Raw genomic sequence first — 26,301 nt, 5'->3', positions numbered from 1 at the left:
CTATCTTCCTTCGCTCAGCCTTCCTTATGGTCCAGCTCTCGCAGCCATAAGTTACTACAGGGAATACCATTGCTTTAACTATGTGGACCTTTGTTGTCAGTGTAATGTCTCTGCTCTTCACTATTTTATCAAGATTTGTCATTGCTGTCCTCCCAAGAAGTAAACGTCTTCTGATTTCCTGGCTGCAGTCAGCATCTGCAGTAATCTTTGCACGTAGAAAGACCAAGTCTGTCACTGCCTCCACGTTTTTCTCCCTCTATTTTCCAGTTATCAATCAAGCTGGTTGCCATAATCTTGAGTTTTTTGAGGTTTAACTGCAACCCAGCTTTTGCACTTTCTTCTTTCACCTTCATCATGAGGTTCCTCAGCTCCTCCTCGCTTTCAGCCATCAAAGTGGTATCATCTGCATATCTGAGATTGTTAATGTTTCTTCCAGCGATTTTAACTCCAGCCTCGGCTTCATCAAGCCCAGCACGTCGCATGTTGTGTTCTGCGTACAGGTTGAATAGGTAGAGTGAGAGTATACAACCCTGCCGTACTCCTTTCCCAATCTTAAACCAGTCCGTTGTTCCGTGGTCTGTTCTTACCATTGCTACTTGGTCGTTATACAGATTCCTCAGGAGGCAGACAAGATGACTTGGTATCCCCATACAACCAAGAACTTGCCACAGTTTGTTATGATCCACAATGTCAAAGGCTTTTAGAATAGTCAGTAAACCAGAAATAGATGTTTTTCTGAAACTCCCTGGCTTTCTCCATTTTCCAGCGGATATTGGCAATTTGGTCTCTAGTTCCTCTGCCTTTTCTAAACCCAGCTTGTACATCTGGCAATTCTCGTTCCATGAATTGCTGGAGTCTACCTTGCAAGATCTTGAGCATTACCTTACTGGCATGTGAAATAAGTGCCACTGTTCGATAGTTTGAACATTCTTTGGTGCTCCCCTTTTTTGGTATGGGGATATAAGTAGATTTTTTCCAATCTGTTGGCCATTCTTGTGTTTTCCAAACTTGCTGGCATAGGAAATGCATCACCTTGACAGCATCATCTTGCAAGATTTTAAACAGTTCGGCTGGGATACCGTAATCTCCTGCTGCCTTGTTATTAGCAACGCTTCTTCAGGCCCATTCAACCTCACTCTTCAGGATGTCTGGCTCTAGCTCACTGACCACACCGTCAAATCTATCCCCGATATTATTATCCTTCCTATACAGATCTTCCGTATATTCTTGCCACCTTTTCTTGTTCTCTTCTGCTTCTGTTAGGTCCTTGCCATCTTTGTTTTTGATCATACCCATTTTTGCCTGGAATTTACCTCCAATGTTTCTAATTTTCTGGAAGAGGTCTCTTGTCCTTCCTATTCTATTATCATCTTCCGCTTCCACGCATTGCTTGTTTAAAAATAATTCCTTATCTCTTCTGGCTAACCTCTGGAATGTTGCATTTAACTGGGCATATCTCCCCCTATCACTGTTGCCTTTTGCTTTCCTTCTTTCTTGGGCTGCTTCCAGTGTCTCAGCAGACAGCCATCTTGCCTTCTTGGTTTTCTTTTTCTTTGGGATGTTTTTTGTTGCCACCTCCTGAACAGTGTTGCAAACTTCTGTCCATAGTTCTTCCTGGACCCTATCTACTAAATCTAGTCCCTTAAATCTATTCTTCACCTCCACTGCATATTCATGAGGAATATTAGTGAGCTCTAGGGATGTCAGAGAATTTCGCCATGAATCTTGGGGAGGCCGAATGCCAGTGCATTCAGCCCCCTGAAATTGGTGGTGGAATGGTCTGCCCCCCCGCCCCCCCGGGACGGGACTTACCTTGGGAGAATCTTCCTGGCGGCGGCGGCTCCGGCGGCAGTTCGGCGGTGGCAGCTGCGGCGGCCGGTCTTCCGACCAGCTGCCGCCGCTGCCATTTCCAGTAAAAAAAAAAAAAGTGATAGGCTACGTAAAGATTTACGTAGCCTATCACGGCTAGATTTTTAAAAAATACCGTGATAGGCTACGTAAATGTTTACGTAGCCTATCATGGCTGATTTAAAATAAAAAAAACCCGCGTGTACGCAAATGGCGGCGCCCATGGGCGCCGCCATTTGCATTCCTTATTTTGGCACGTCTTAGTCTACGTAAACATTTACGTAGACTAAGACGGCGAAAATAAGGCAGCAACTGTGAGGTCAAAGTGCTAGAGCTATGGAATGGAGCTCTCTGGTAAAGCACATGCTTTGCATGCAAAAGGTCACAGGTTCAGTGTTGGACACCTCCAGGAAGGGAAAGACTCCTGCCTGAAACCCTAGAGAGCCACTGTAGTTAGCATAATTGATACTGAGCTAGATTGATCAACCATCTGATTGAGTGTAATGCAGATTCCTATGTTTCAACAGAAGGGGGAGGGCATCGGACTTTCTAAAGTAGGGCTTCATAAAGGTCCTCTCCCCTTAGTTGGACCTTTGTTTCCAATGAAGGTGAGATTCGGTGACATCCATGGGGGGAGAGGAGAGACAGTCATTTGCCTTGTGTGAGGGGTTATTTTATAAAATAATCTTAACTTTGCGTGGTACTTTGCGGGCTTTTTCTCCAATTCTACTTCTTCTTTTAAACTTCTTTAAAGTAGATCTGTGCCCCACTTTGGCCTGAAGCCCAAGCTCCAAGGCAAAGCGGGCCACTTTGGGCCACCTCTGAGGTGAGGCAGAGTGGGCACAAAGTGGCCCGAAGCAGAGTGGATCTCTCCAAAGCACTTCGGCGCACTTTAGCACGATCCAGAAGCCCAGCCACCATGCTGCCGCCACTGCTGCCACCCAGCTGCCAGATCCTTACCTGGGTCCTATGGCCGTGCACCGACAGCTGTCTTGTTGTTCTGGAGAGGGGAAGCCATTTCCGAAATACAGGGAGTTGCCATTTTAAAAAATGGCTCCCCCCCAGAACAACAAGATGGCTGCTGGCACATGTCCAGATGGCCTAGGAGCTGGTAGTGGCAGCGGCTTCGCCAGCGCCAGCTCCTCCAGCAGCAGTGGTGGCTCCTCAGCACTGGCGGCTCTCCCCAGCAACACCAGCAGCAGCTCCCCCAGTGGCGGTGGGGCCCCCCATGTAACAAGGGCCCAGGCAAGGAGCTAGGGCCTGGGTGGCATGTTGGAGGGGGGTGAAGTGCGATTCAAATGTCCAAATCCTTCTTTGGCTTCGTAGGCAGAAGGAGTCGGTGGGGCCCAAATCAGCCTGTGCAAAATTGGACCTGCCTTGGAAGCCCCAAAGCGGCCACCGACTTGGATTGGGGCAGGTCTTTGCACAGCCCTACTTTAAAGACAAAAGCCAAATTGAGTGGCTAGGAAATACAGCTGCTGCTGCTGTGCTTTTTCTAACTGGGGCCAGAAATTATGTCCCTGGAAGTTACACCATGGGGTCAACACCTTATTTCCCTAGAATGTCCCTGGAAACAATTCCACATGAATGCGGAACATTATTACTGGTGGCATTGTAGCCCCGTTGAGAGAGAGAGCAGCAGGAGCCAGGCTCCCTAGCTACTTGATGGTTTTTCATTTAGACGAGGAGGAGGAGGAGGAGGAGGAGTCCTCAGACTATCTCGTGTTCCTGTAAGCTTAACAATACCCCCTCTCACTTAAAATCTGCACTCCCAAAAAGCATCCCCCTCCCATCTTCAGTACTGGCTTCCCCTGAAACTGCTCAAAAGCTCCTGCTTGGCCTGGCAAGTTGCTCAGACTGACGAACCAAGCCTGAGGCAGCTGTTACATGAGGCCAGCCAGGCCATCATTTACCGCCCGGGTCAGCTGACACAGCTCGGCTGAGGAGCTGCAGGAGAGCTTTGTGGTCACTATTTGGGCGGTGGTACAGAGCAGCAAAGTTATATGGGGCATCTGCCCAAGAACTGCCCTGGTAACACAAAGTAGAGTGGCCAGGATTCCTCTTTTTACAGAGGACAGTCCTCTCTGTCAAGGGTGTCCAGAGGACTGTCCTTTGTTCGATGAAGGCACCTGCTATTGTCCAATTCTGGATTAAAGATAAAGAACCATAAGAACTGTTGCCCACATGCAGTTAGCACCTAAACAACAGACAGAACAGGCAAGCACACAGGTCACCTGGTCACAGTCTTCTACACATTGCGATGTACTGTATTTCTATTTAAATAAAAATAAAAATTTCTAAATATGAGGCTGTACATATAAACTGACATTTGTAAATGTTAGGCAAATCAATGTCCTTTTTTGTCCTCTTCTTTGGTGACACATTTCCTCTTGTTTGGTGAGTCATAAAGCCCCTGCTAGCAGAATATCCGGGTTGAACGAACCTCATATGCAATATATATCCTACATGTTTGTATCCTGCATGGTAAACATTTTATGATTCTTTACCTTTTTAAATACTTTAATATTATTTGAAGAATTCCAGCTGTGAAGCTAGATTAATTAATTCTAGGACACATACTAGAGACAAATTCACGAAAAAGTATAATTAAATGTCAAATTCATCAGTACACTGGGCTGGGTCCAGACTAAGGGCAGTATCCAACAGGGCGCTTAAGCCCTGCCAATTTTTTCCCACCCTGCCAATTCTGTTGTGCAAGTGGTGAGTCCTGCTGACTGTGTTGCCCAAGCAGGACCAACCGCTTACGCAAGGGAGATTCAGTGCAAATGCTCGTTTCTGGAATGAGGTAGGTCAGCAGAACTCCCTTATGCAAGCTCAACTGACCTGCACCCTTCCAGAAATGAGCAGTTCTGTTCATTTTGGGTTGCCCTACAAGTGCTAAAGCAGCATTGCACAAGCAGTGGGGGCTGCTTGAGCAATGCAGTCAGTGGGGCAGAAGAGAATTAGTGGAGGCAGAAGTATCCCACTGGATGCTGCCCTCCTTCCTACTTAGAGTAGACCTATTCAAATCAATCAGTTATGGCTAAGTTAAGACCCATTGATTTCAATGGGCCTACTCTAAGCATAACCAAGTCCAGATACAGTCCAAGGTTTTCTACTTTTTTGTACAGTCCTCTAAACATCGCATTGTTCACTTGCCCTCTCATGGATGTTGTTAAATTGCTGGAATGTTATTACCAATTCAGTGGACTAGCAAAAGTTCACCATGTAATAAGTCAGGAAAAACAGATAATCTCAAATTACTTGGCCTCTGCTTATATTCATGTTGAAATATTTAATCATATAGACATTGAAGGTAGAACATATCAATAATGTTCACTCAAGGCATGTGATATACAATTAATCTTTGAATAAATATTTAGAGAGGAGACTCATTGGAAGGCTTAATCATTCTAGCTATCAGGAAAAATAGCATTGACTGTTTCTGATTCTGAGTGGGCTGATGTCTTTGCTTCTGAGGATATTAATATGCAGTAGTCTATGCCTCTGCCATTACAACTTACATGGAGTGTATCAAATATAATCATAAACAGTAACTATTAAAGGTAAAGATTGTGACCTTGACTTTGAAACTGAGAAGTAAGTAACACGCTTTGCTGTTGGTAGGATCAACATACATTTGCTTTTAATCTGTCAAAACACAGTGCCATCAGACCGTATCATTTTAATTCCACATTAATTTTCTTACAGTGTGAACTAAAGAAAGACATCATAATTAAGCATACTAATGCAGCTGAGGAACTTAATCTACTTAAATTAATTGCTGATGACTACCTCCTCTAAAAAAAGGAAAAGAAAAGAAACCCAGCATTTTATGTACTACATTAACACAGTCCTATGCATGTTTACTCAGAAGTAAGACACACGATTGTTCAGTGAGGCTTACTCCCATCAGTATGCAGAAGTGGGCAATTTTTGGACCTCCATATATTTTGGCCTACAACTCCCATCATCCCTCATTATTGGCTATGCTGGCTAGGGCTGATGGGAGTTGTCAGCCAAATCATCTGGAGGTCCACAAATTGCCCACTGCTGGTGTATAGACTGCAGCATCAAAAGCTTCCTGCTGGAAGGTTATCCTTAGCCAGGTGATCCTTAGCAAACACTTTTTAAGAAATGGGGATTAGGAATGGACAAATCTGCTTATTATCTCCCGTTTCCTCATTAATCTTTTTTTTAAAAAAAATCCACATGAAAATGTGCTAATAAGTATTATTTAGATACATATTTTCTCTCAAAATATGTATTTTTCCTCAAAATCAATATTTTGTGGTGATGAGGGGGGCAAATCAAAGTTTGGTTTGGTGGGTGAAATTGTAAGACCTTTGCAGGAGGAATGGGAAGTGGGTGGTCTCACCTTCTTTAAAATAAAAGGTAGCTGAGAGTAGTCTTCTCAAGTTCCCCTCCTTCTTTTACTTAAAAAAAAAAAAAAGCTTGGCTGCCCCCTGGGAAAAAAGCTAAAAGATGATGTAGCATTGTTCCCAGAAGGATTCCTGGAGAAAAAAAAATATGGCTGCCCCTAATGGATTAACAAGTTGGCAAGGCTTTTTTTAAAGAGAAAGAGAGAGAGAGAGAGAGAGAAAGAAAGAAAGAAAGAAAGAAAGAAAGAAAGAAAGAAAGAAACCCTCAACTAGGCTTGTCCATCGCTGGAAGTCCTGTTAGGTTTTTGCTCAACTGACTCCCAGTGGCTGCCCAACCCTGCTGTGTGCACAAGGCAAGCTGCCATAGAGCCTGCGGATGCCCAGTGAGAGTTTGTGGGGGGTTCTTTAATTGAGCTGCAATTTGTGCAAAATTGCAAGTATAAATATTTACAGAAATCTTGATTTGTTCAAAATCACAGCAATTTTGCACAAATTGTGTTATTTACTATTTCTAATAATATCATTCTAACCTTTCCTAAAAATAAAAAAGAGTGGTTTCATCAGGAGATATTGGATTCTGGTTAGGGATGGACTGACTGACCTGTGTGAGGAAGAAATAGAATTACTTCCTGGTGTTATTTAAGGCTATTAACGCCTGCAATTTTGCACAAATTGTGTTATTTACAGCCACAATTTTGCACAAATAATGATTTCCATAAATATTTATACCTGCAATTTTGTGCAAATCACAATTTGTCAAATTAAAAAAACAGAAAATCGTGAGCTTGCCTGACCCATTGTGGGAAATGGTACTGTATGGCCACCATTTTGTGCAACATTAAATAAACGGAAATTACAGAGCTCCCATCTTGTGTAAAAATGACAGCTCACCGCGAAGAGTAGGAAACTGCGGGGCACTCCCGGACTGCTCACTGAGCACTCCAGGGCTCGTGCAGCCTGGCGAGTGGGGGAAGGTGGCACTGGTGACTTGGCGAGCACCTGCGCTGATTGGGAGCAGGTGAGTCCATCTGTCTCTAACCAGAATCTAGGGATGTACAAAAGTCACTTACCTTTTCGCGGATGTGATTCACAGTGTGGGGGGGAGGCGCTCCGTCCCTCCCTCCAGAATCCTTGACGGGGGGGAGGCGATCCGGTCCTCCCCCCCGGAATCCTGCCCAGCCGGCTCTGCTCCGCAGCAGCTCTGCATAGCAGCCGGCCAGGGCCGTCCGCAGCCGGAGTTCCAGCTGCGGATGGGCTGCTGCCGACGCAAATGGCAGCCGCCATAGAGGCCACCATTTGCGTCTAGCCAGGCTGCTGTGATAGGCTATGTAAGTATTTACATAGCCTATCATGGCAGGCCAAAAAAACCACAAAAAAACAGCGTACGCAAATGGCGGCGGCTACGGTGGCCGCCATTTGCGTTCCCTATTTTTTGCCATTTTATCTTACATAAATATTTACGTAGGCTATTACAGCAGGAAAAAAAGGGGAACACAAATAGCGCCCACTACGCTATTTGCGTTCCCCTTTTTTTTGCCGTAATAGCCTACGTAAATATTTACGTAGGAAAAAATGGTGAAAAATAGGGAACGCAAATGGCGGCTGCCATAGCCGCCGCTATTTGTGTACATGTTGTTTGTTTGTTTTTGCTTTCCATGATAGGCTACATAAATACTTACATAGCCTATCACGGCCTCCGCAGGGACACAAAAGGCGTCCCTGCATTAGCTGTGATAGGCTACATAAGTATTTACGTAGCCTATGACAGCTATGATCAGGAAGCGAATGGCGGCCGCAGGGCAGCCGCCATTCATAAGTCAGCGCAGATGCCAGCAGGTAAGTGCTTCATTTTGTGTGCCTTTCATGGGTTGGGGGGGCGGGGGCTTCATTCCACCACGGATTTCAGGGGGCCGAATGCACTGGCATTCAGCCTCACTGAGATCCATGGCGGAATTCTCCGCCATCCCTACCAGAATCCAATATCTCCTGATGAATCCACTTTTTAATTTTAAATTTAATTAAAAATTTAATTTTAATTTGAGATTAGAATGATATTATTAGATATAGTTCAGATGTGGCTGCATTCAGACGATTCTGCAAACCATGGTTTGGAGGATCAGAAATTAACCCTGTCCTTGTACTTTCCATCATCACCTTTCTCTTACCTCCAATCCTTGCACGTTTGGTTTAATAAATTACTTCCTGGTTTGATCAAACCATTGTTTGTCATTGTGTCCAAATGTGGCAAACTGAAATTTTCATCAAAATTTGGCAAACTACAGTTTGCCTACAAACCAGGATTGCATATTAGGATAAAACACTGGTTTGTGATCCTGGTTTGTTCATAGGTTTCCACATTCCAATGCAATTGCAAATTATGGATTGGTCAAACCAGGTAGAAAGTAATTAAGCTGTTGTGAGAAGGGCTGGAGAGAGGGGCAGGTGAGTACAGGAGTAATTTTTTATACTCCAGACAATGGTTCGGAGGTTCACCTGAATGCAGCCTGTATTTTTAACTTACCAAAGGAAAGGACACACAGATGAATTTATTGCTTTTCTAATTTTTCTAGTCCAAATTCACAAATGTAAGAAGCTTGTATAAGCGTAGGTAGATCATTCGAAATCAGATGGACTATGCTTGACAAAGTGGCCTAACTTTGGATAATAAATGTCTGGGTCTTGGAAAAATTATATTGGTGCCTACTTCAAGCATGAAAGAGAATAAAATATTGAAAAAGTGCATGCTTCCAATTCAACATTCTATACAAGATATCAAACTGTTCATTTGTCTTCATAAACTTCTTTGGTAAACATTGAGAAATTAAGATTAACAGAGGGAACACTTACCATCTCTTCGATTAAGCCTTGCAAATCTTGGACTGTGACTACTGGACAGCTCTGATGAACTGCTGAATGATGATTGAGGCAAGGCAGATACCAGCTGATCATCACAATTATCTGTCGAGGAAAAACATCACGCTTCAGGCTCACACACTTAAAGAAAGTCTGTGGAAAGCCATAACTAAAACAGAACATCGGCAAACATCAGAATTGACCTTGTACACCTCTGATCATGTTCCCACAGTGTTTGTCTTGGGTCTATTACAAGTACCAGTACTGAGCTGGCAGTTTTTATTTGATCAATATTTCATCAGATTACTATGGTGTAATTTACTGGGTTCCCTGAGACTTTCTGTACTCCCTGTTCTAACCTAACTTCAAAGACAGGCTTGATAAATGGATGAGAGCTTTCTAGCTACTATTTATGGCCACCACATTGACACCTGCCAGTACAGCTTCAGCCTGAGTAACACCAAGCTATGTATGGTCTGAACATATGCCATATATATCAATCGGTGTTAAAGTACTATCACACTTCCAAAAAATAGCTATCAAGAGAGAGAGAGAGCGATTTAAAGAAAGCCTACATTAAGAATAGACTACTAGGTGCTTGGCTAAGTGGGCCTCTTTGTTCTGCCAGGAATTTTGTGTGTGTGTGCATGTTTGAGATGTAGAAAGGACATGAAATCATTACTGGACATTATTAGTATGCAAGTCTTGGGCTTTTTACACAAAGAAGCAACAGTGTTTCAGAAAAAGGGATTGAGCAGCAGTTCACAATCAATGATCCATAAGCAAGCAGATTCTAATCAATATTTTGGGATGTTAAATCCTTTTTCAGCTTGATTGCTAAATAGGACTAGCATTATTTCTCCATTTATATTTGCAAATAAATAAATAAGTAAATAAACTGAGAATCAATCCTGTAGTTTTAGCTGAAGTAAGACTGAATGAAAACACAAAGAAAAGTGGAAGAAAATGTTGCTCTGATTACACTCGGCTAGCATTTGTTAAGTAAAAGCAGGAAAATGATGTAGATTATCGCTGTTTGTAAAGTGACCAACAGATTCAAGCGCACTGGGTTGCTCTGATGGTTGTCATCAGGAAAAGGAGAATCAGTGATGAATTCTCCCTTCTACCACGAGGTGTGTTCAATGAAGCTAGAAGGGTTTACAATATTACACCTGCCTTTTAAGAAGGAATTAATTCTAATTCACTGAGCATCCTTTCCAATACAATAATATCTTAGGGAGTCGGGAAATAAGAAAACAATTATCTCCATACAACAAATCATGATGAGAACTATTAGTGCTCATTCTTTCACACGATCTGTACAGGGGTTTTCAGATATCTTTGTTTCCCCTCCTCTACTGAGGTTATGTTCGTACAAATCAGTTCACATCCAAAGTTCTAACATAAGGACCATTTTGCCCTAGGGCACTCAGTCTGCTGAGATGTCCCTCTGTGTACAATTCTTTGAAATAAGAATGTAGAACTGCTTGTGCAGTGTCCACCTACGCCAGCATTCTGTCTCCAGCCCTAGACCATTAGATGTTTCCCAAATAAATATCAAGCTAGAGTCATCAGCTTTTTAGAGGACACATGGGACTATGATTTCCTTGAGTTGCCTAACCCTTCCTAAATTGGAAGCTTATGATACCACCCTCTAGCAATCTGCTGTGGTGATACTAGAGTATGACAGTAGGGATGAATGAGCATTTCATTTCTGTTTGGTTTTGATAAGAATTTACCAGAATTCATAGTGTGCATTTCAAGGATGTGTTTTCTAGTGCATCAACTGCACCCATTCCTACAGATGTCCCATCTGGCCATGATCACATGTGCCTTAGTTACATCCTATTTGGTCTACTTGAGCATGCTCTGGGAGAGAGTGGAGGACAGGAAGGCCTGGCGTGCTATGGTCCATGGGGTCACGAAGAGTCGGACACGACTGAACGACTGAACAACAACAAATTTGGTCTACTATGTAACATGCTGTCCATGGGGCAACTTCAGAAACTTCAGCTTGTCCAGATGCTGTGGCCAGACTGTTGATCAGGGCCAATTACAGGGAGCATGTGACTCCCTTGTTACAACAGCTTCACTGGCTACTGGTCTGTTTCTGGGCACAATCCAAAGTGCCGGGTACCTATAAAGGCCTATATGGCTTGCGACCAGGCTACCTGAAAGACCACCTTCTCCCATATGAGCCTGCCCAAGTTTTAAGATCTTTGAGAAAGGTCCTTGTTTCAGTACCACTGCCTTCAGAATAGGGATGCTGGAGAAATTCAAGACAGACTAAAACGAGCTCAGATTTCTAAGAATCCAACCTGCAGAATATGCTGCAGAGCAACCGCCTCAGGCCATGCGAAGTCCATGGACTTTCGTGGGTTTTTTTACTTTCCCAAAATTTACACGTATTTATTCGTAGGAAAATATGCAAGTTTCTCCTGAGGAAAAGTTGAACGGAATGGGGAACAATACACGAAATGTTACATACTAAGTAAAGTAAAGTATGTAAATGGTCACAAAACCTTTTACACAATTATTTGTGTATTTTTCCACAAGGCCAAAAAAACAATAATTTGCATCCGTTTGTAAGCGGACAATGGATCAAAAGGGGCCGACAATCCATGGAACACTGACAGAGCAGATTTTACACAGTCCGTACATTCCTGATTTGGAAGTGTGTTTGGTGGTGACGTGACAGGTCACAGATGGCTTTCTCAGTGGCGGCTCCCAAGCTGTGGAACGCCCTGCTGAGGGAGGCTAGGTTGGCTCCCTCTCTGTTGTCCTTCTGTTGCCAGGCAAAGACATTTTTTATTCAAGCAGGCCTTTGCTGTGTAAGTATGTCTGATGGGTTGGGTGCTGTTTTACTTTGTTATTGTTGTGTTTTAATTGTATTTTTAATGCATTCATTTAATATTTGTTTAATTATTTAATTTTTAAATAGTTCCTATGATAGTATGCCACCTTCAGTGATATTTTCTTGGTGGAAAGGCGGGGCACAAATCAAATAAATAAGTAAGTAAGTAAGTTTTCCATATTCAGGACAAAAAGAACTTGAGATTTTTTTTTGTTTTTTTTTATGTGAATGTGGGAGACATCAAAACTGACAGATCTGACCATTCAGGCCCAGGGCTTTCAGTGCTTAGTTCATAAAAGTTTGGGGTTGAATACCTGTGTATTCAACCATGTTAGTGCTGAATTAGGGTCGCCACCTCTTTTTTCTGATGGGCTCTGCATCTTTAAACAGCTACATGGGAGGCAGGTAAAACATGGCTCTCTCCAGTCTCCATGCTGGGAAAAGCTGTACCTATTGAATTTGGCTGGTGATGGGTAAGAATTTTATTTCAATTTGTTTTTTATAAGAATTCACCAAAATTTGTCAAGTTCTCCACGTTCATGACAAAAAGAACTTGAGATTAAACAAACAAACAAAATGAATGTGAGAGAAAGAGAAACTGACAGGTTCACTGATCCCTACACAACAGAAAGCCCACCTGAAGCTCCTCCCACCCTGAAGTCTTCTGATGATGTGATTCCCTGTGGTTTGATTCCCCAATATGACAAGCTCTTTATAAATATCTGTCGCTCAATTACTTGTGTTAAGTGAATGGGTGAACTGCCTACATTTAACAGTAAACATGTCTGCAAGCTCTGACCGTGACATCTGATACCTGATCATTGTTTTCACACACAGGTACCATCCGTAGTTGTTGCCACTCGTGAAGGCTTGAACATATATTGGGACCTCATCGACAACACCCCCCCCCCAAAAAAAAACCCCAGTGTGTTGTTGTTTTCAAAGCAAAGGAGACAGGAATGGAGAGAGGGAAACAGAAATTAGATTAGGTGACCTGTACAGACACTACTATTGCTTACATTTGAATAGCGTTTTCAAGGGTTCAAAGTGCTTAGGTAGCTGTAACCCTTACAACAACCTTACAAGGTAAGTCATTATTATTACACCCCATAATACAGATGGAGGAACAGAAGTTGAGAGAGAGAGAGAGAGAGCTGGTAGCCTAAAGTCACCACCCAGTAAGTTCATGGCAAACGGCAAAGGCAAGATTTAAATTGGAGACATCCTGATTTGTAGCTCATTCTCTTAGCCACTATTCTAAACCAGTTCATTATTGCCATGGTGAGGAACTAAAAATATTGTAGAGGATATTAATGTCCTAACTATCTGTAGCCTTTCCAAGCCTTCCTTTAATTCCTAAGCCTTTGTCGGATTTTACATACACCTTTTGGATTTTTCATCTTTACTCATGAGGTCTAGAAACTTTTTTCAAAATGAAAACGGAGATTTTCAGGATGTTATATTCAGTCCCTGGTAGTAGATTATGGACATGTGTATTAAATCTATTGATCAGTAGAATGGCTTTAAAAATACATTCTCTGCCCATGGTTTATATAGGATAGGGGTGCCCAACCTGTTCCCTGGTTGTTGCATGCAAGCCCTGAAGGGCCTCAATTGACTGAACTGGACCGAACCACCCACCTCCACTGCCACTGAATTCCCTCCTCCAGTGATCCTCATACAGATTACTCTTTTCCTCGCTACTCTGAGGAAAGAGTTTGCTGTGTGTGCATGCCTGTATGCATGCTTGTATGCACCCCCCAAATCCTGAGTGAGAATCACATGTGGCCCTTCCCTTGGGGCTAAAAAGGTTGTTCAAACAGAGAACAAATAGACTTCCAACAGCCCTGCAAGATGCCTTAAACAAAAAAAAAAGTGAATTCTGCACGTTACAGAAGAATGCTGAACTCAGCCTTGGAATATGTATTTCATATGCAGCATTTGCAGCAGTAATAACAAAGAGAGCACTTTTGAACATGTGAATAATGGTAAATTTCCATCACTACTACAAGTGTAACTCACAACTGAAATTAGCATGATTCCTCAGAATGTTAGAGTCATGGCATGTAGTAAACTCAGGGCTGTGCATGCAAGCAAAACACAAGTTTGTCAAAGTTCTCCAAATTCCACCTCGAAGTCGAAGCTCATTCAGTCTCATCACTGTATCAGATTGTGATCTTCCTTTTTTCTTTCCACATGTGTGTATTTTCGTGCGTATTTTTCCAAATGCACACATCAACTGTGCACATGCACATCTTTAAAATGCACACATAGGGATGCTGGACCATGCGAGCCCCTGGAGGGCGTGGCAACCCTTCTGCTCGTGTCCAGGCCTGGCTCACCTATTTCTTCTTCCTGTCCTCCTTTGCAGCTGCCATTTTAATGCAAGAATAGATTTAGGAAAAACAAGAGCCCCTATCTTGTGTTAAAATTGTGCCCTCTAAGGAGGACAGGCAAGGAAGGACACACATAAGCCGATGGGCCTGGTAAGTCCTCCTGCCCACCACCAGTGCTGGTGCCATGGTAGCCAGGATGGGGGGAGGAGGAGAAGGGAGCACATCTCACTTCTCCTCTTTCCTCCATCCTGGCTACCATGCCAGCATCGGTGGGACAAGAGGGAAGCTCCAATTGTCATCCTCCTGCCCTACCGATGCTGTTGCCCCCACAGTTGCCGCCACAGCCGGGGGCGGGGGAGAAGGAAGCAGTGAGGGGTGAGCTGATCCTGGGTGCTGTGAGCTCTGGGGCACTCAAGGGCTGCGCCTATCAGTGCCCCACGCCATGGCTCGGCAAGCAGGGTCCAGGAGGCCAAGTGTGGGGAGCCCCCTGGCCTCCTGGACCCAGTCAGGCACTTGCAACAACCCTGTGTCCACATCCTTCTCTCATTGATTAAAGTGCATTTGTGCACATTTTTCAAATGTACGCATGCTGTCAAACACATTTGTGTGTGTGTGTGGGGGGGGGGGGTGTCCATGAATCACACTACAAGCTTGGAAATGTACTGACTTTAACCGCAAATTGAGTCTGAGTCCATGTTCAGTCCAGAAAGTAAGAACTGGGTAAATCCTGATAAAAACCACCCCGAAGTGAAATGAATTTGTCATCCATCCCTACGTAGGACATCTAGAAGAAGCAGATGCTAAACATTTTCCCCGAATGTGTTCATTTATGGGCAAGCATTCCAAAATATCCCCTACTTGCTACTCACAGGTCTGAAGTGGTACTGTCTGCTCTTCATCTCAGGACTCATTTTCCTATCTGAGAGCTGGTCTACATGTGCTGCGGAATGAGGCTGGAGAGTCCTGAGGGAGTCGGACGGGAGCACAATGCTCCAGAATGTATAATAGCACTGTGCTTAGATTTGTACTAGGGGATACCATTTTTGAATGCTTGCCTATGTGGAAAACTCCCTTCAAGTAAAAGAATAGTACAGCAGGGATAAATGTTCTGTCTCAGTTTGCACCCTGCTGCAGGGAGTTTTTCCATATAGGCAAGCATTCAAAAGTGCCATTCCCAGCTGTAGTTTGCGGTCCTTTCACCTCAGAACTCATTATTAACACCATATTCTGTTTTGATCTGGCGATTATAGATCAGGCATGAGAGGGAAGGAACTCTGGGAGTGCAATGGACAGAGATGAGAAGTAGATAAGGCCAAAAATAACAGGCAAGCAAGGTTGATGTTCATGAATTGAACTAACCAGCTTGATTTCTGTTTGCAATCTTCTTCTTTAAACAACATCCAAGGATAGTGATAGGGTCAGCAGATCATCATTGGCATTCCTCAGAGTTAAACTGAGCACAGACAAAAGGGTATTCGTAATGCATTTTACAAAGTTGTGCTCACTCATTGGGATGCTGCTGATCTACAAGCACTTGTGGCAAAACTGAAGCAGATTTGCAGATTTCAGGCCTGAAGAGTGAACAGGTTGCAGCATTAACTCAGCCAGTCTTCGGGGAACGGGCTGGGGGAGAGAAATAAGGCAGACAGTTGCTTGTGGTACCAGTGGTGCCAGGGGCTGATGGAGTGGTGTATTGACTTTACTTATAATAGTAGCATTTTAAAAACCAGATGTCTGAAAATGAGCAGAGCAAGCCAAAAGAGGGAAATGGAGAGAACATTGCATGGGAGGGGAGGGGGGAAGCTGATATGCAATTAAAATGAAAGGCCTGGGGGAGATAAAATGAAGACACAGGAGGGAGTGGATCAACATATAAATAAATATTGGCCCATCAACCACATTAGGGCTCATTCAAGTTATCAAAAGCCTAATTCCACAATACACTGTAATCTCAATGCAGATTTAATAAGAGAGAGAGAAAGAGAAATATTTCTCCAAACAGCATGGCAGCAAAGGTTGCATATGCAAAATTATGAAGGAGATGATTTAGCTTTTCCCCCTTTGGAATACAGGAAGGATGATGATGCTTGAGGGACCTGGTATCTGCAGTTTTCAAATAAACTGAAATCTATTTACACTCTGAATGCCATCCTTTGCCAAAATCATGCATTCTGGGCCAGGTTATACAGCAGCCACCCTAGGTGCATGTTTCCTTTTCATATACTACAGAGCAAACCCATTCATTACTGCAGAGTAATTGATTTAGGCTGCAATCTTATGTATACTTCTTTGAGAGTAAGTCCCACTGCGTGCAGAATAGGACTGCACTGTGTGAGGGTGCAATGCTGTGGTGATGACCGAAAGGCTCTGAACTCAGAGGCTTATGGTCATCCTATGCAGGGTGGAAGGAACAGCAGAGGCAATCTTTGCCTCTGCTGCTCTTCCTCCCCTGCATTTTCGCTAGATGGGCTTTTTGGCCCATCTAGGGAAAGCATCTCGGAGGGGGAGGGAAGGATGCTCGAGAAGCCTCAGGATAGCTCGTATCTTGGCTTCTCCAGTCCCCTCCCCCCCACACACACTGAATGCCCCCTTCCCTCATCCTCTGAGGTTGAGATCCCAGCCTCGGAGAGCAGCCAGCACAGTTCTTTCCATGCTGGCTGCGATAGGGAGGGAAGTCAGAGCTCCTATTCCCAGCTCCAAAGTCGGAGTGCTGTACCAACCTTGGATGTGGGAATCTGACCTATCCATGGCCCCTTAGATGCTGTCTGGGACTGTTCCCTCTAAGAAAGTTCAGCCCTATGCATGACTACTCAGAAGTAAGCCCCACTGAGTTCAATGGAACTTACTCTCTGGTAAGTGTGCATAGGGCTGCAGCCTAAAGGCTTTATCTAATGTTAACCCCTGCATAAGGGTTGCCATAAATATGGCAAGATCATAAACTTTAAAATGGCAAGAAGCGCAACAGAGATACATTGGTGGCATATTTTGGCTGGACTATACCATGGAAGCTTCCTAACTACTGACCTCCACTTTCCCTCTGTTACTAAAGGTTCACTAGTGACTAGCATACGGTTTAAATATAAGAGCACAGAGGCAGTAAGAAGAAGGAGAGTGAAAAGGGGGCAATTGTAACTCTCTCTCTCTTCCTCTGTTGTCCTTTGCTCCATTTGCGGCGATTTGCCTCATCTTTCTTTCCCTAAGAGAAATGAATGGAGCAAAAGAGGATGGAGGAAGAGACTCATAGTTATACAAACGGATGGAGAACCCTCATTGTCTGGTTAGGTTATTTCCTGGTTCACAGAGAGAAGTTATTTTTAAATGTTGAATGTTCCCAAGGAAGGAAGAGCGAGCTGCCCATAGAAATCAGCAGAGAAACTCAAGATTTTACTTTAGCTGGGACTGGGCACCAGTCCCATCCCATCCGCGCGCTGCAAACAGCAGCAAAAGTTAGCAGCAAAAAGAATTCCTGCTCTACCTCAGTTCTTATTTAGTGTGAAACATTCAAACAAATTCCAAAGCAAATGCAGTTTATTGTCCCAATAGTGGAGGTTGGAAAGGACTGAGGCTTGCAGCGAGTGGCTTTGGAAAGCCCTGCAGACTGCAGTGCAGGTCCTGCTGAATACTGAAGATCAGGCTTTGAGCGGTTTACAACAAACCTATAGAGTTGACCGGAGGTATTAGACCTCAGTTGCAGGTTGGGGATTGGGGTGAAGAGAGTAGCTTATAACAACCATGCAAAGTTATCCATTGCTTTTGTGGATTGCTTTTATGAATTATGGATTTTATGTTGCAGGTTGGGTTGAGAGAGTAAAATAAATAACCCTGCAGTGTAGCTCACTTTTATACTCTTACTGCAGATTGGGGTGAGTGTGTGCGCTGACAGAGCAATTTATGACAGCCCTGTTAATACTGCATAGTGCTGTGCCAAATCCACCCTCCCATTTTCATGAACCTTGTCGCCCCCTGCAAAAGAGGCAATGGTTTTTCTCCCTCTGTCGTGGGGTGCGGTGAATTTCTTACAAATTTCTCACAAGTAGTGTGTGTGGGGGGCATTTACCGGTAACAGACAGTACAGCACGGCAAGCGGAGTGGGTGTTCTTCTTAAACGACAATCCTCGTCTGCTGTTCTCTAAAGTCTCCAGTCTTGGTGCACTTCCTGGAATACCCATAAAAGGACCTTGTGTTGTGAGGTCCTTCCATGGGCACTCTAGGGTGCATGCTGGCTGGGAGGTTCCTGCATCTTTCAAGAACTCGGATTATCCCCTTTTCTCCTCAACAGGGAGGGAAAAGAAGGATAATACTTGTCTTCAAGGTTTCTTCTTGGAGACCTACCCAATTAGTGCCTGATCTAAAGCAACATCTTCAAAAAAACTTTTTGAAATGGCCATGCCACTTCTCAGAGCCCTGCTTGATGTATTTATTCTCCCTGCTCAGCAGGGAGCGGGGGAAAGCTGTTTCAAAGCCGTCTGATAGCCAGTGAACCCTAGCTTTCAAGGCTTCGTCCTGCCTGGCTGAAAAGGGAGATTTCCCCACTCACCCAGAGAGGGAAAAAAGCCCATTGAATGCAAAGATTGCACTGATGATAGCCAGCATGATCCCAGCTTTCTTTCTGCTGTGCCGGTTGAAGAGAAGGGAAGGCAGCTCCTTGCCCTGCTTTTTCAAGCCATCCCTTTTTATTGACAGCCACATGAACAGAGAACATGGGTGTTTTCAATGCTTCTTATGATCTGGACCCCCTGAACAATTTCCTAAGGATTTCATGCCTCCTTAAAAGTCCCACCTTCCTTCTTTTACTTTCCGCTTTCCAATAAAGTGGGGTTTTGATTTTAGTTGTGGGGTGATTGACACTCTAGACACAGCATTTAACCACAACAGTTTACTGATAAATTAAAACAAGCCAATCACAACTAACGGTATTTACACAATAGGGCTGAGTAATACAAAAGGCATTAAGAGAAAACAAAGGTTGTAAAAGGCAAGTTCATTTATCCTAGTTGTACTTAGACTTCTCCAGACTGCTTCTTCCTGCTCCCTCTTCCTGCTCTGCTCTTCCTGACTCTGCTCTTACTTCTCTGGTCTTTCTAGGGATGTCAGAGAATTCTGCCACGGATCCCAAGGAGGCCGAATTCCAGTAAATTCGGCCCCCCAGAATCTGTGGCAGAACGGAGCAACCCATTTGCGTCCCCACTCTTTGCTGTGATAGGCTACGTAAATATTTACGTAGCCTATCACGGCTCAGCGAAGGGATGCAAATGGGGCCACTACGCCAGCCACCATTTGTGTCCACAGACCTGCCACAGCCATATGTCCGGCTACGGAGGCACCCGGCCAGCGGCTCCGTGTAGTCACCGCAGAGCAGAGCCAGCCAGGGAAGATTCTGGGGGGAGGGATGGAGCGCCTCCCCCCCCCCACCGTGGATGCCACTTACAAAACAGGTAAGTGGTTTTGTACATCCCTAGGTCTTTCTGACTGTTTTTTGTTTTGTTTTTTACCCTCTTCTCTCAAAATGGGAAGTACCGTTTCAAACCTGAAAAAATGAAACTTAACTGGGGAAATGAAACTGAAACTTAACCAAGGAAATGAAACTATTCCTCTCAGGGATATCCCTTCTGAACAACAACAACAACAACAACAAACAGGGCTCTAAGCCTGACCCTTTTCCCCTTTGCCTCCATAGGCATCAAACCTTCACATCCTGCTAGGATTCAGGAAGCTGAAGTCCCTTAACGGCAGCAACCCTAAACAACCAGGCAAGCCCACTTTCTTGCCTGACAAGCCCTTGGCTAGAGTTCTCCACTTCTCTCTGTGGTGTACAGAGAGTGTTGTTCTTGCTGCTGCTTCTTGGGTAGCCTAAGGGTACCCTTGCAGAATGCCTTTTCCCTGGGCAAAGAATGTAAGAAAAGAAAACAGAGGAGAAGCAGGTGAGGGCTCAGGATGACAAAGGGCTCAGGATGTCAGGGTGGACACTGAGCCCATAGAATCCCAGAGTAGTTCTGATCTGAGGTGGAGCAGCCGCTCCTGGGAGAGGAGCGCGCTCATCCTTCCCAGGGCCAACAGCTGGCAGAGATTCCTCGCACCAGCATTCCTGACATAGATAGCAGTCCCGGGAATGAGAGAGCATGGGAAGAAGACTTGCTGGACGCGCAACACTGACTCAGAGAGCGGTGCCAAATGGAGGGTGTGGAAAGGAGGCGTAGTGCCTGGTTGGCGTGCAGACAACGGTTGCGCCCAGAGGATCCAAGCGAAAAGGGGAGGGACTCTCCCTAGCCCATAAGTTCAGGGCCTGCCAGTGATTCTCCTTCCAATGGGGACCAACTGTTCCAACTTAGGGCATAGGTACTCTGCTGCTCATAGCTAGTCGCTGATAGTAGAGCTGTTAAGTTGTAAAAAAGGAATAAAGCTTTTAAAAGAATCCCTTTGTCTGTGTCTGGACTTGGCTACTGGATTAGACTAAAAGAGGCCTCCAAGGAGCCCTTGACACAGGATGACAATCGTCCTCCAAAGCCTTGGTGTTCTTTATCAAGAGCAAGGAAGTGGAGGTGATGGTGGGGGTGGGCAGAATAATCCACTGTACTCACCTCATCATGTCTCTGCTTTTGCCAGCATGATCTTACTCAGGAGCACTTCTTTTCTTCTCAGAAGTAAACTCCACTTAAAGGGGGGGGGGGAGTTCCAAATAAATGCATTGAAGATTGGCAATGGGGGATGTTACGGCTGCTCCCCTAAGCAGACTTACAGTGTGCTCTTATGGAAGGCTACTCAGAAGCAAGCCCCATTGAATTCAATGGCACTTACTCTCAGGTAAGTATGTATGCGATTGTAGTCTCAGCCACACACTTTCACATAATCACTTCTTGATCTGATGTTTTCCAGAGCAATTCTACACATGTCAGCATACCACGTGGCCCCCAGCTCAGCTTTGTATTTCCATATCCAGCTCATTTCCAAATGCCCTTCGTACCCACCCTACAACCTCTACAGCACAACATGGGTTGTAGGATGGGTACAAAGCGACCTCTGCAACGCCACATACTGGGTTCAGACACACCAACCTGTGCTGCAGCGTGGGGAATTATGTAAATGGCAGTCATGCATGCACCATGTGCGGGGGAAGGGGGGGAGCTACAATGGCTTCTTTCCCCATTGCTATCATCTCAACGCAGTCAGTGTGTCAACGATTAGTATCCGGATCTCATTTTTAGTTTGCACATTTGTATGCTAGAAGATAAGCTTGCTTATCTAGCATTTGCCAAGATGTTCAGAAAATAAAGATTGGAGATCAGGAGTGATTTTGCTTAAGCTAATATGGGGCTCTATGCAGAAATTGAGCAACGTAAGCTAACTTGGATATTTGAAAAACAGAGGGTTAAGGATGGGGGAGAAATTCATTCTTACCGAATTTTGCACTTCCAAACCACTAAGCAAACCAAAATACAGTTATCCTTTAAAGTTGCTCTGCTCTGAATTTTGCAGTAGAGTTCTCCAATCAAAAAATGTATACAAAAATGTGTATATTAGGGGAAACAATGTTAAAAATTCATCATATTAGGAAAATTGCTGGCAAAAAATGTGTATATTAAGCAAAAATGCCTACAAAAATGCATATATTAGGAGAAATGTGCACTGCTGCAATGCTTATAGATTTTCATGCAAACTTAAAAAAAACCCCTCAAAGTTCAAGATGAACCAAACCTAATTAGAAACAAGAAACTGAAACAAACCAACATTGCCAGGTTTGTCCATCCCTGCCAAAGGTACTGTTTAAGGGGCCTACTTTTTACTATATGCTTGGATGTCCCAACAAAAGGCAGTTCTACTGATCCAATCCTTCCTTCTTTTTAATGCAATGCCATTTCTACTTCACCTATAATCATTTGCTGTCCGTGCTCAGACCCATGACAGTCATTAGTTTCAGTGATAGTTGGGCTATACGCAGTTGTTAGCTGCTTTTTAAAATGGCAGATTTGTAATATGCCATTCACAGGAGATAGAACACAATCCAAACAGATAACACAGCATGGCAGATTAAAATTCTAATTTGTTAGCAATACAAAGCATCCCCCATCAGATACTCGTTATCATCTTAAAAGATGCAAGGACAGCTCTTGCCAACTAACTGTCTTAGATAAATAAAATATTCTGTGTAATATGATAACCTCTGTATTTGGAATATTCAGGTCATGGGAGTACCAGACCACCTTACCTGTCTCCTGAGAAACCTGTACGAGGGTCAAGAAGCAACAGTAAGTACCAGACATGGAACAACCGAGTGGTTCAAAATTGGGAAAGGAGTACGACAAGGCTACATATTGTCACTCTGCTTATTTAACTTATATGCAGAGTACATCATGAGAAATGCCAGGTTGGATGAATCAGAGGTCGGAATTAAGATTGCTGGGAGAATTATCAACAACCTCCGATATGCAGACGATACCACCCTAATGGCAGAAAACGAAGAGGATCTAAAGAGCCTCTTGTTGAGGGTGAAAGAGGAGAGTGCAAAAGCTGGTTTGAAACTCAACATTAAAAAAACTAAGATCATGGCATCTGGCCCTATCACTTCCTGGCATATAGAAGAGGAAGAAATGGAAGCAGTAACAGATTTTACTTTCTTGGGCTCCAAGATCACCGCAGACGGTGACTGTAGTCATGAAATTAAAAGACGCTTGCTCCTTGGGAGGAAAGCTATGGCAAACTTAGACAGCATAGTAAGAAGCAGAGACATCACCTTGCCGACAAAGGTCCGTCTAATCAAAGCTATGGTTTTCCCAGTAGTAATGTATGGCTGTGAGAGCTGGACTATAAGGAAGGCTGAGTGCCGAAGAATTGATGCTTTCGAACTGTGGTGCTGGAGAAGACTCTTACGAGTCCCCTGGACTGCCAGGAGGTCAAATCAGTCCATCCTAAAGGAAATCAACCCTGAGTGCTCATTGGAAGGACAGATACTGAAGGTGAAGCTCAAATATTTTGGCCACCTAATGCGAAGAGAAAACTCTCTGGAAAAGACCCTGATGCTGGGAAAGACTGAAGGCAAAAGGAGAAGGGGACGGCAGAGGATGAGATGGCTAGATAGCATCACCAATGCAATGAATATGAACTTGAGCATGCTCCGGGAGAGAGCGCAGGACAGGAAGGCCTGGCATGCTATGGTCCATGGGCGTAGGGATGGCGGAGAATTTCTCCTTGAAACTTCGGGGGGCCGAGCGCCAACGTGTTCAGCCCCCCGAACAAGTTTCAGGGAGAAATCCTCCTAACCCCCCCCCGCCCCCCGCATCCCCCCCGGGACGGGACTTACCTTCGCCGAATGTCCCTCCCGGCGGTGGGTCCGGCCGGCGGTTCGGCGGGTGTTCGAGCGGGGCGGGAGCGGCAGCCAGTCTTTCGACCGGCTGCCGCCGCCGCCATTCCAATAAAATAAAATAAAAAAAGCCCCCTGATAGGCTACGTGACGATTAACGTAGCCTATCACAGCTAGATTTGCAAAGTCAGCCGTGATAGGCTACGTCAATCGTCACGTAGCCTATCATGGGTGACTTTAAAAAAAAAAAAAAAACGCGCGTACGGATAATGGTGGCCCCCATAGGGAGCCACCATTCCCGTTCCTTATTTGGTCGCTGTAGTCTACGTAAAGATTTACGTAGACTACGGCGAAAATAAGGGCAACGCTATTTGCATTGCCCTTATTTTCGCCGTAGTCTACGTAAACATTTACGTAGACTACAGCGACTAAATAAGGAACGCGAATGGCGGCTCCCTATGGGGGCCGCCATTAGCGTACGCACTTTTTTTTTTTTTAAGTCACCCGTGATAGGCTACGTGACGATTGACGTAGCCTATCATGGCTGACTTTGCAGATCTAGCCGTGATAGGCTACGTTAATCGTCACGTAGCCTATCAGGGGGAGTTGTTTTTTTTTTTTAAACTTTCGCGTTCGTGGCCGGGCGAGGCAGGAAGCCTCCCCCCCAGCCTGAATTTCGGCTAGGGCGAGGCGGGAAGCCTCCCCCCCCGGCCTGAACTTCACGGGGGGAGCAGCGAAGCGCCTCCCCCCCACCGCGAACGTCCTTCGACGACAGGTAAGGGACTTTTCGTCCACCCCTACCATGGGGTCACGAAGAGTCAGACACGACTGAACGACTGAACAACAACAATGAAGTCATTGCAGGTGCATAGGGGGGAGAAATGACAAAACGACACCAGTAGAGTTGGGATAAAACTGGGCCACATTTATTGACATATTACAATCTGTGAAGGAAGCACCGGCGGGCGCATAGAAAAACAAGTAATCATGACAGGTACTGAGTGAGGCATTCGTCGTCTGAGGCGTGGCATCCACCGTAGCCACCCTGCAGATCAATCCACCCAATTCTGGGCTAGGAGACCTTCCCCTGTCACCCCCCCTCGAGCCACGGAACCCGAGTTGGTGAGGAGGGTCAGCCTCAGGTGGTAAGCCGTATCTCCCAACTTGGGGCCACGAAACCCGGAGCCGAAAGCCTTGGGCCTTACCAGTCACCTGAAACGGTGCCCACGAATGCTCACCTGTCCTCTCCCCCAGTGGAGTGCCTGCCTGGAACCGCCACAGGAGGGTAACAAGCCTCTGCTTAGTCACCTTCCCCCCCCCCACCTATGCAGCAAAACACTCCAGGATGCCCCTTCGCAGATCCGCTAAAAAGAAAACCTTGCCTAGGTCAGAGATGACCACCATCTTCAGGGATCCTAACCATCTTTCCATGCCCCCCTTGGCAGCAGGTTGGACCCAATGGTGGCAAGTCCGGGTCAGCGACACCAAATCAGCCGTAAATCTCAGGCTTGAAGAATCAGGACCTTGCCTGTCAGCAGGCATAAATCGTTCCCCCCATGTGCAGAACCAGAATCTGCAGGGGAACCTTCACCAGCCCTTGCTGGAAGAACGTGGGCAGGAGGCACTCCCAACACATGCTGCATCTGCCCAACCACTGAATGGTGGCACACCAGCTGAGCCCCAGCCAGGCTCCGCCACTTGAGGAGGCACTCCGACCTGCCCAGAGAACCAAGTTGTGCCCCCAGATGAGCACCCGTACCGGTTCCCTCACACTCCGGACATCTGAAAGAACAAGAGACGAGCATGTGAACACCATCATCCTCATATTTGAAAAGGCCTAGCAGTGGTCTTGCGAAGGCCCAGTACGCTTTGGAGCACCACCAGCTGATGGACTGCACTTTGTCCGATGTGAGCCCCAGAGACACGGGGCAAACCCACCACCTTAAAGGCTGCAGAGTGACTACCCAGAATTGATGTTTGGTTTGGGAAGAGGAGTCACTAAGGCCAAAGAAGGGGCCGGGAAGACTCTCCCAGACCTTGAGAAAAAGCCCCCAGGGCAGCGACCAGACGAAGGTCCAGCACTAGGGCTGGGAAGAGCGACGCGCTGACCCCACTCCCGACCCGGTCGGTTCTATACTTCCTCAGCTGAATAAAGACCACCTGCTGGGGATATTGCACATCACCAAACTGCAAAGCCTCGTGTGGTGAGTTAACAAAAGCGGGCCAAAGACCCCATAAACCCAGCAATATGTCTGGCAGCAGAAGGGCTCTGGAGTCTGGAGGCATCAGGGACCCCCAAGTCCAACCCCGGAGCACCTGCCTGACCTGGAAGTCGGCAGTGTTGTCAGCCCCACCCTTCATCTTAGCCCAGATTCCCAGAAGGCCAGTGCAGCGAGCCTGCCCCCCAATAGTCCAGGCAGAGAGCCATAGTTCCTTTCATGGGCTTTTGCAACTGATCGTAGTCCTAAATTGATTCCAGCTGAACAGTATGGTGAGGCCTTTGCTTGGGAAGAAACTGGATCCAAAACTATGGTTACTCTGGCAGGATACCCTATGCGTAGGGTGAGAGAAAATCAAAGGAGCCTACACTAGATCTTACTTAAAGGCCAGGATTGGACTCATCTCCTACACTGCCATAGTGCTGGACATAGTAAAGGAAGCTGAATAACAGGAAAACTCCTGCTATGCGTATAGGCCCAGGCAGCGCCCCTCAACTGTCAGATAAAATCTTAA

General features: G+C 45.3%; 1 protein-coding gene across 1 annotated transcript in view; it reads right to left on the bottom strand.

The window, feature by feature from the left end:
* CNTNAP4 (contactin associated protein family member 4) overlaps positions 1-25,929 on the bottom strand; it is a 333,732-nt gene extending 307,803 nt beyond the window's left edge. The window contains exons 1-3 of the mRNA XM_084829657.1: positions 25,605-25,929; positions 25,285-25,350; positions 9,078-9,188 (exon numbers count right to left, since the gene is read on the bottom strand). Coding sequence (XP_084685783.1) covers positions 9,078-9,188; positions 25,285-25,350; positions 25,605-25,929 — 502 coding nt within the window. The remainder of the gene's footprint in view (positions 1-9,077; positions 9,189-25,284; positions 25,351-25,604) is intronic.
* Between the last annotated feature and the right edge of the window lie 372 nt (positions 25,930-26,301).

Source organism: Heloderma suspectum, chromosome 2 (genome assembly GCF_057233095.1).
Source record: "Heloderma suspectum isolate Gila_16-S chromosome 2, 16-S_ref, whole genome shotgun sequence".
Lineage (NCBI taxonomy): Eukaryota > Metazoa > Chordata > Lepidosauria > Squamata > Helodermatidae > Heloderma > Heloderma suspectum.
The sequence above is the reverse complement of the archived record's forward strand: the minus strand, read 5'-3'. Positions and strand labels throughout refer to the sequence as shown.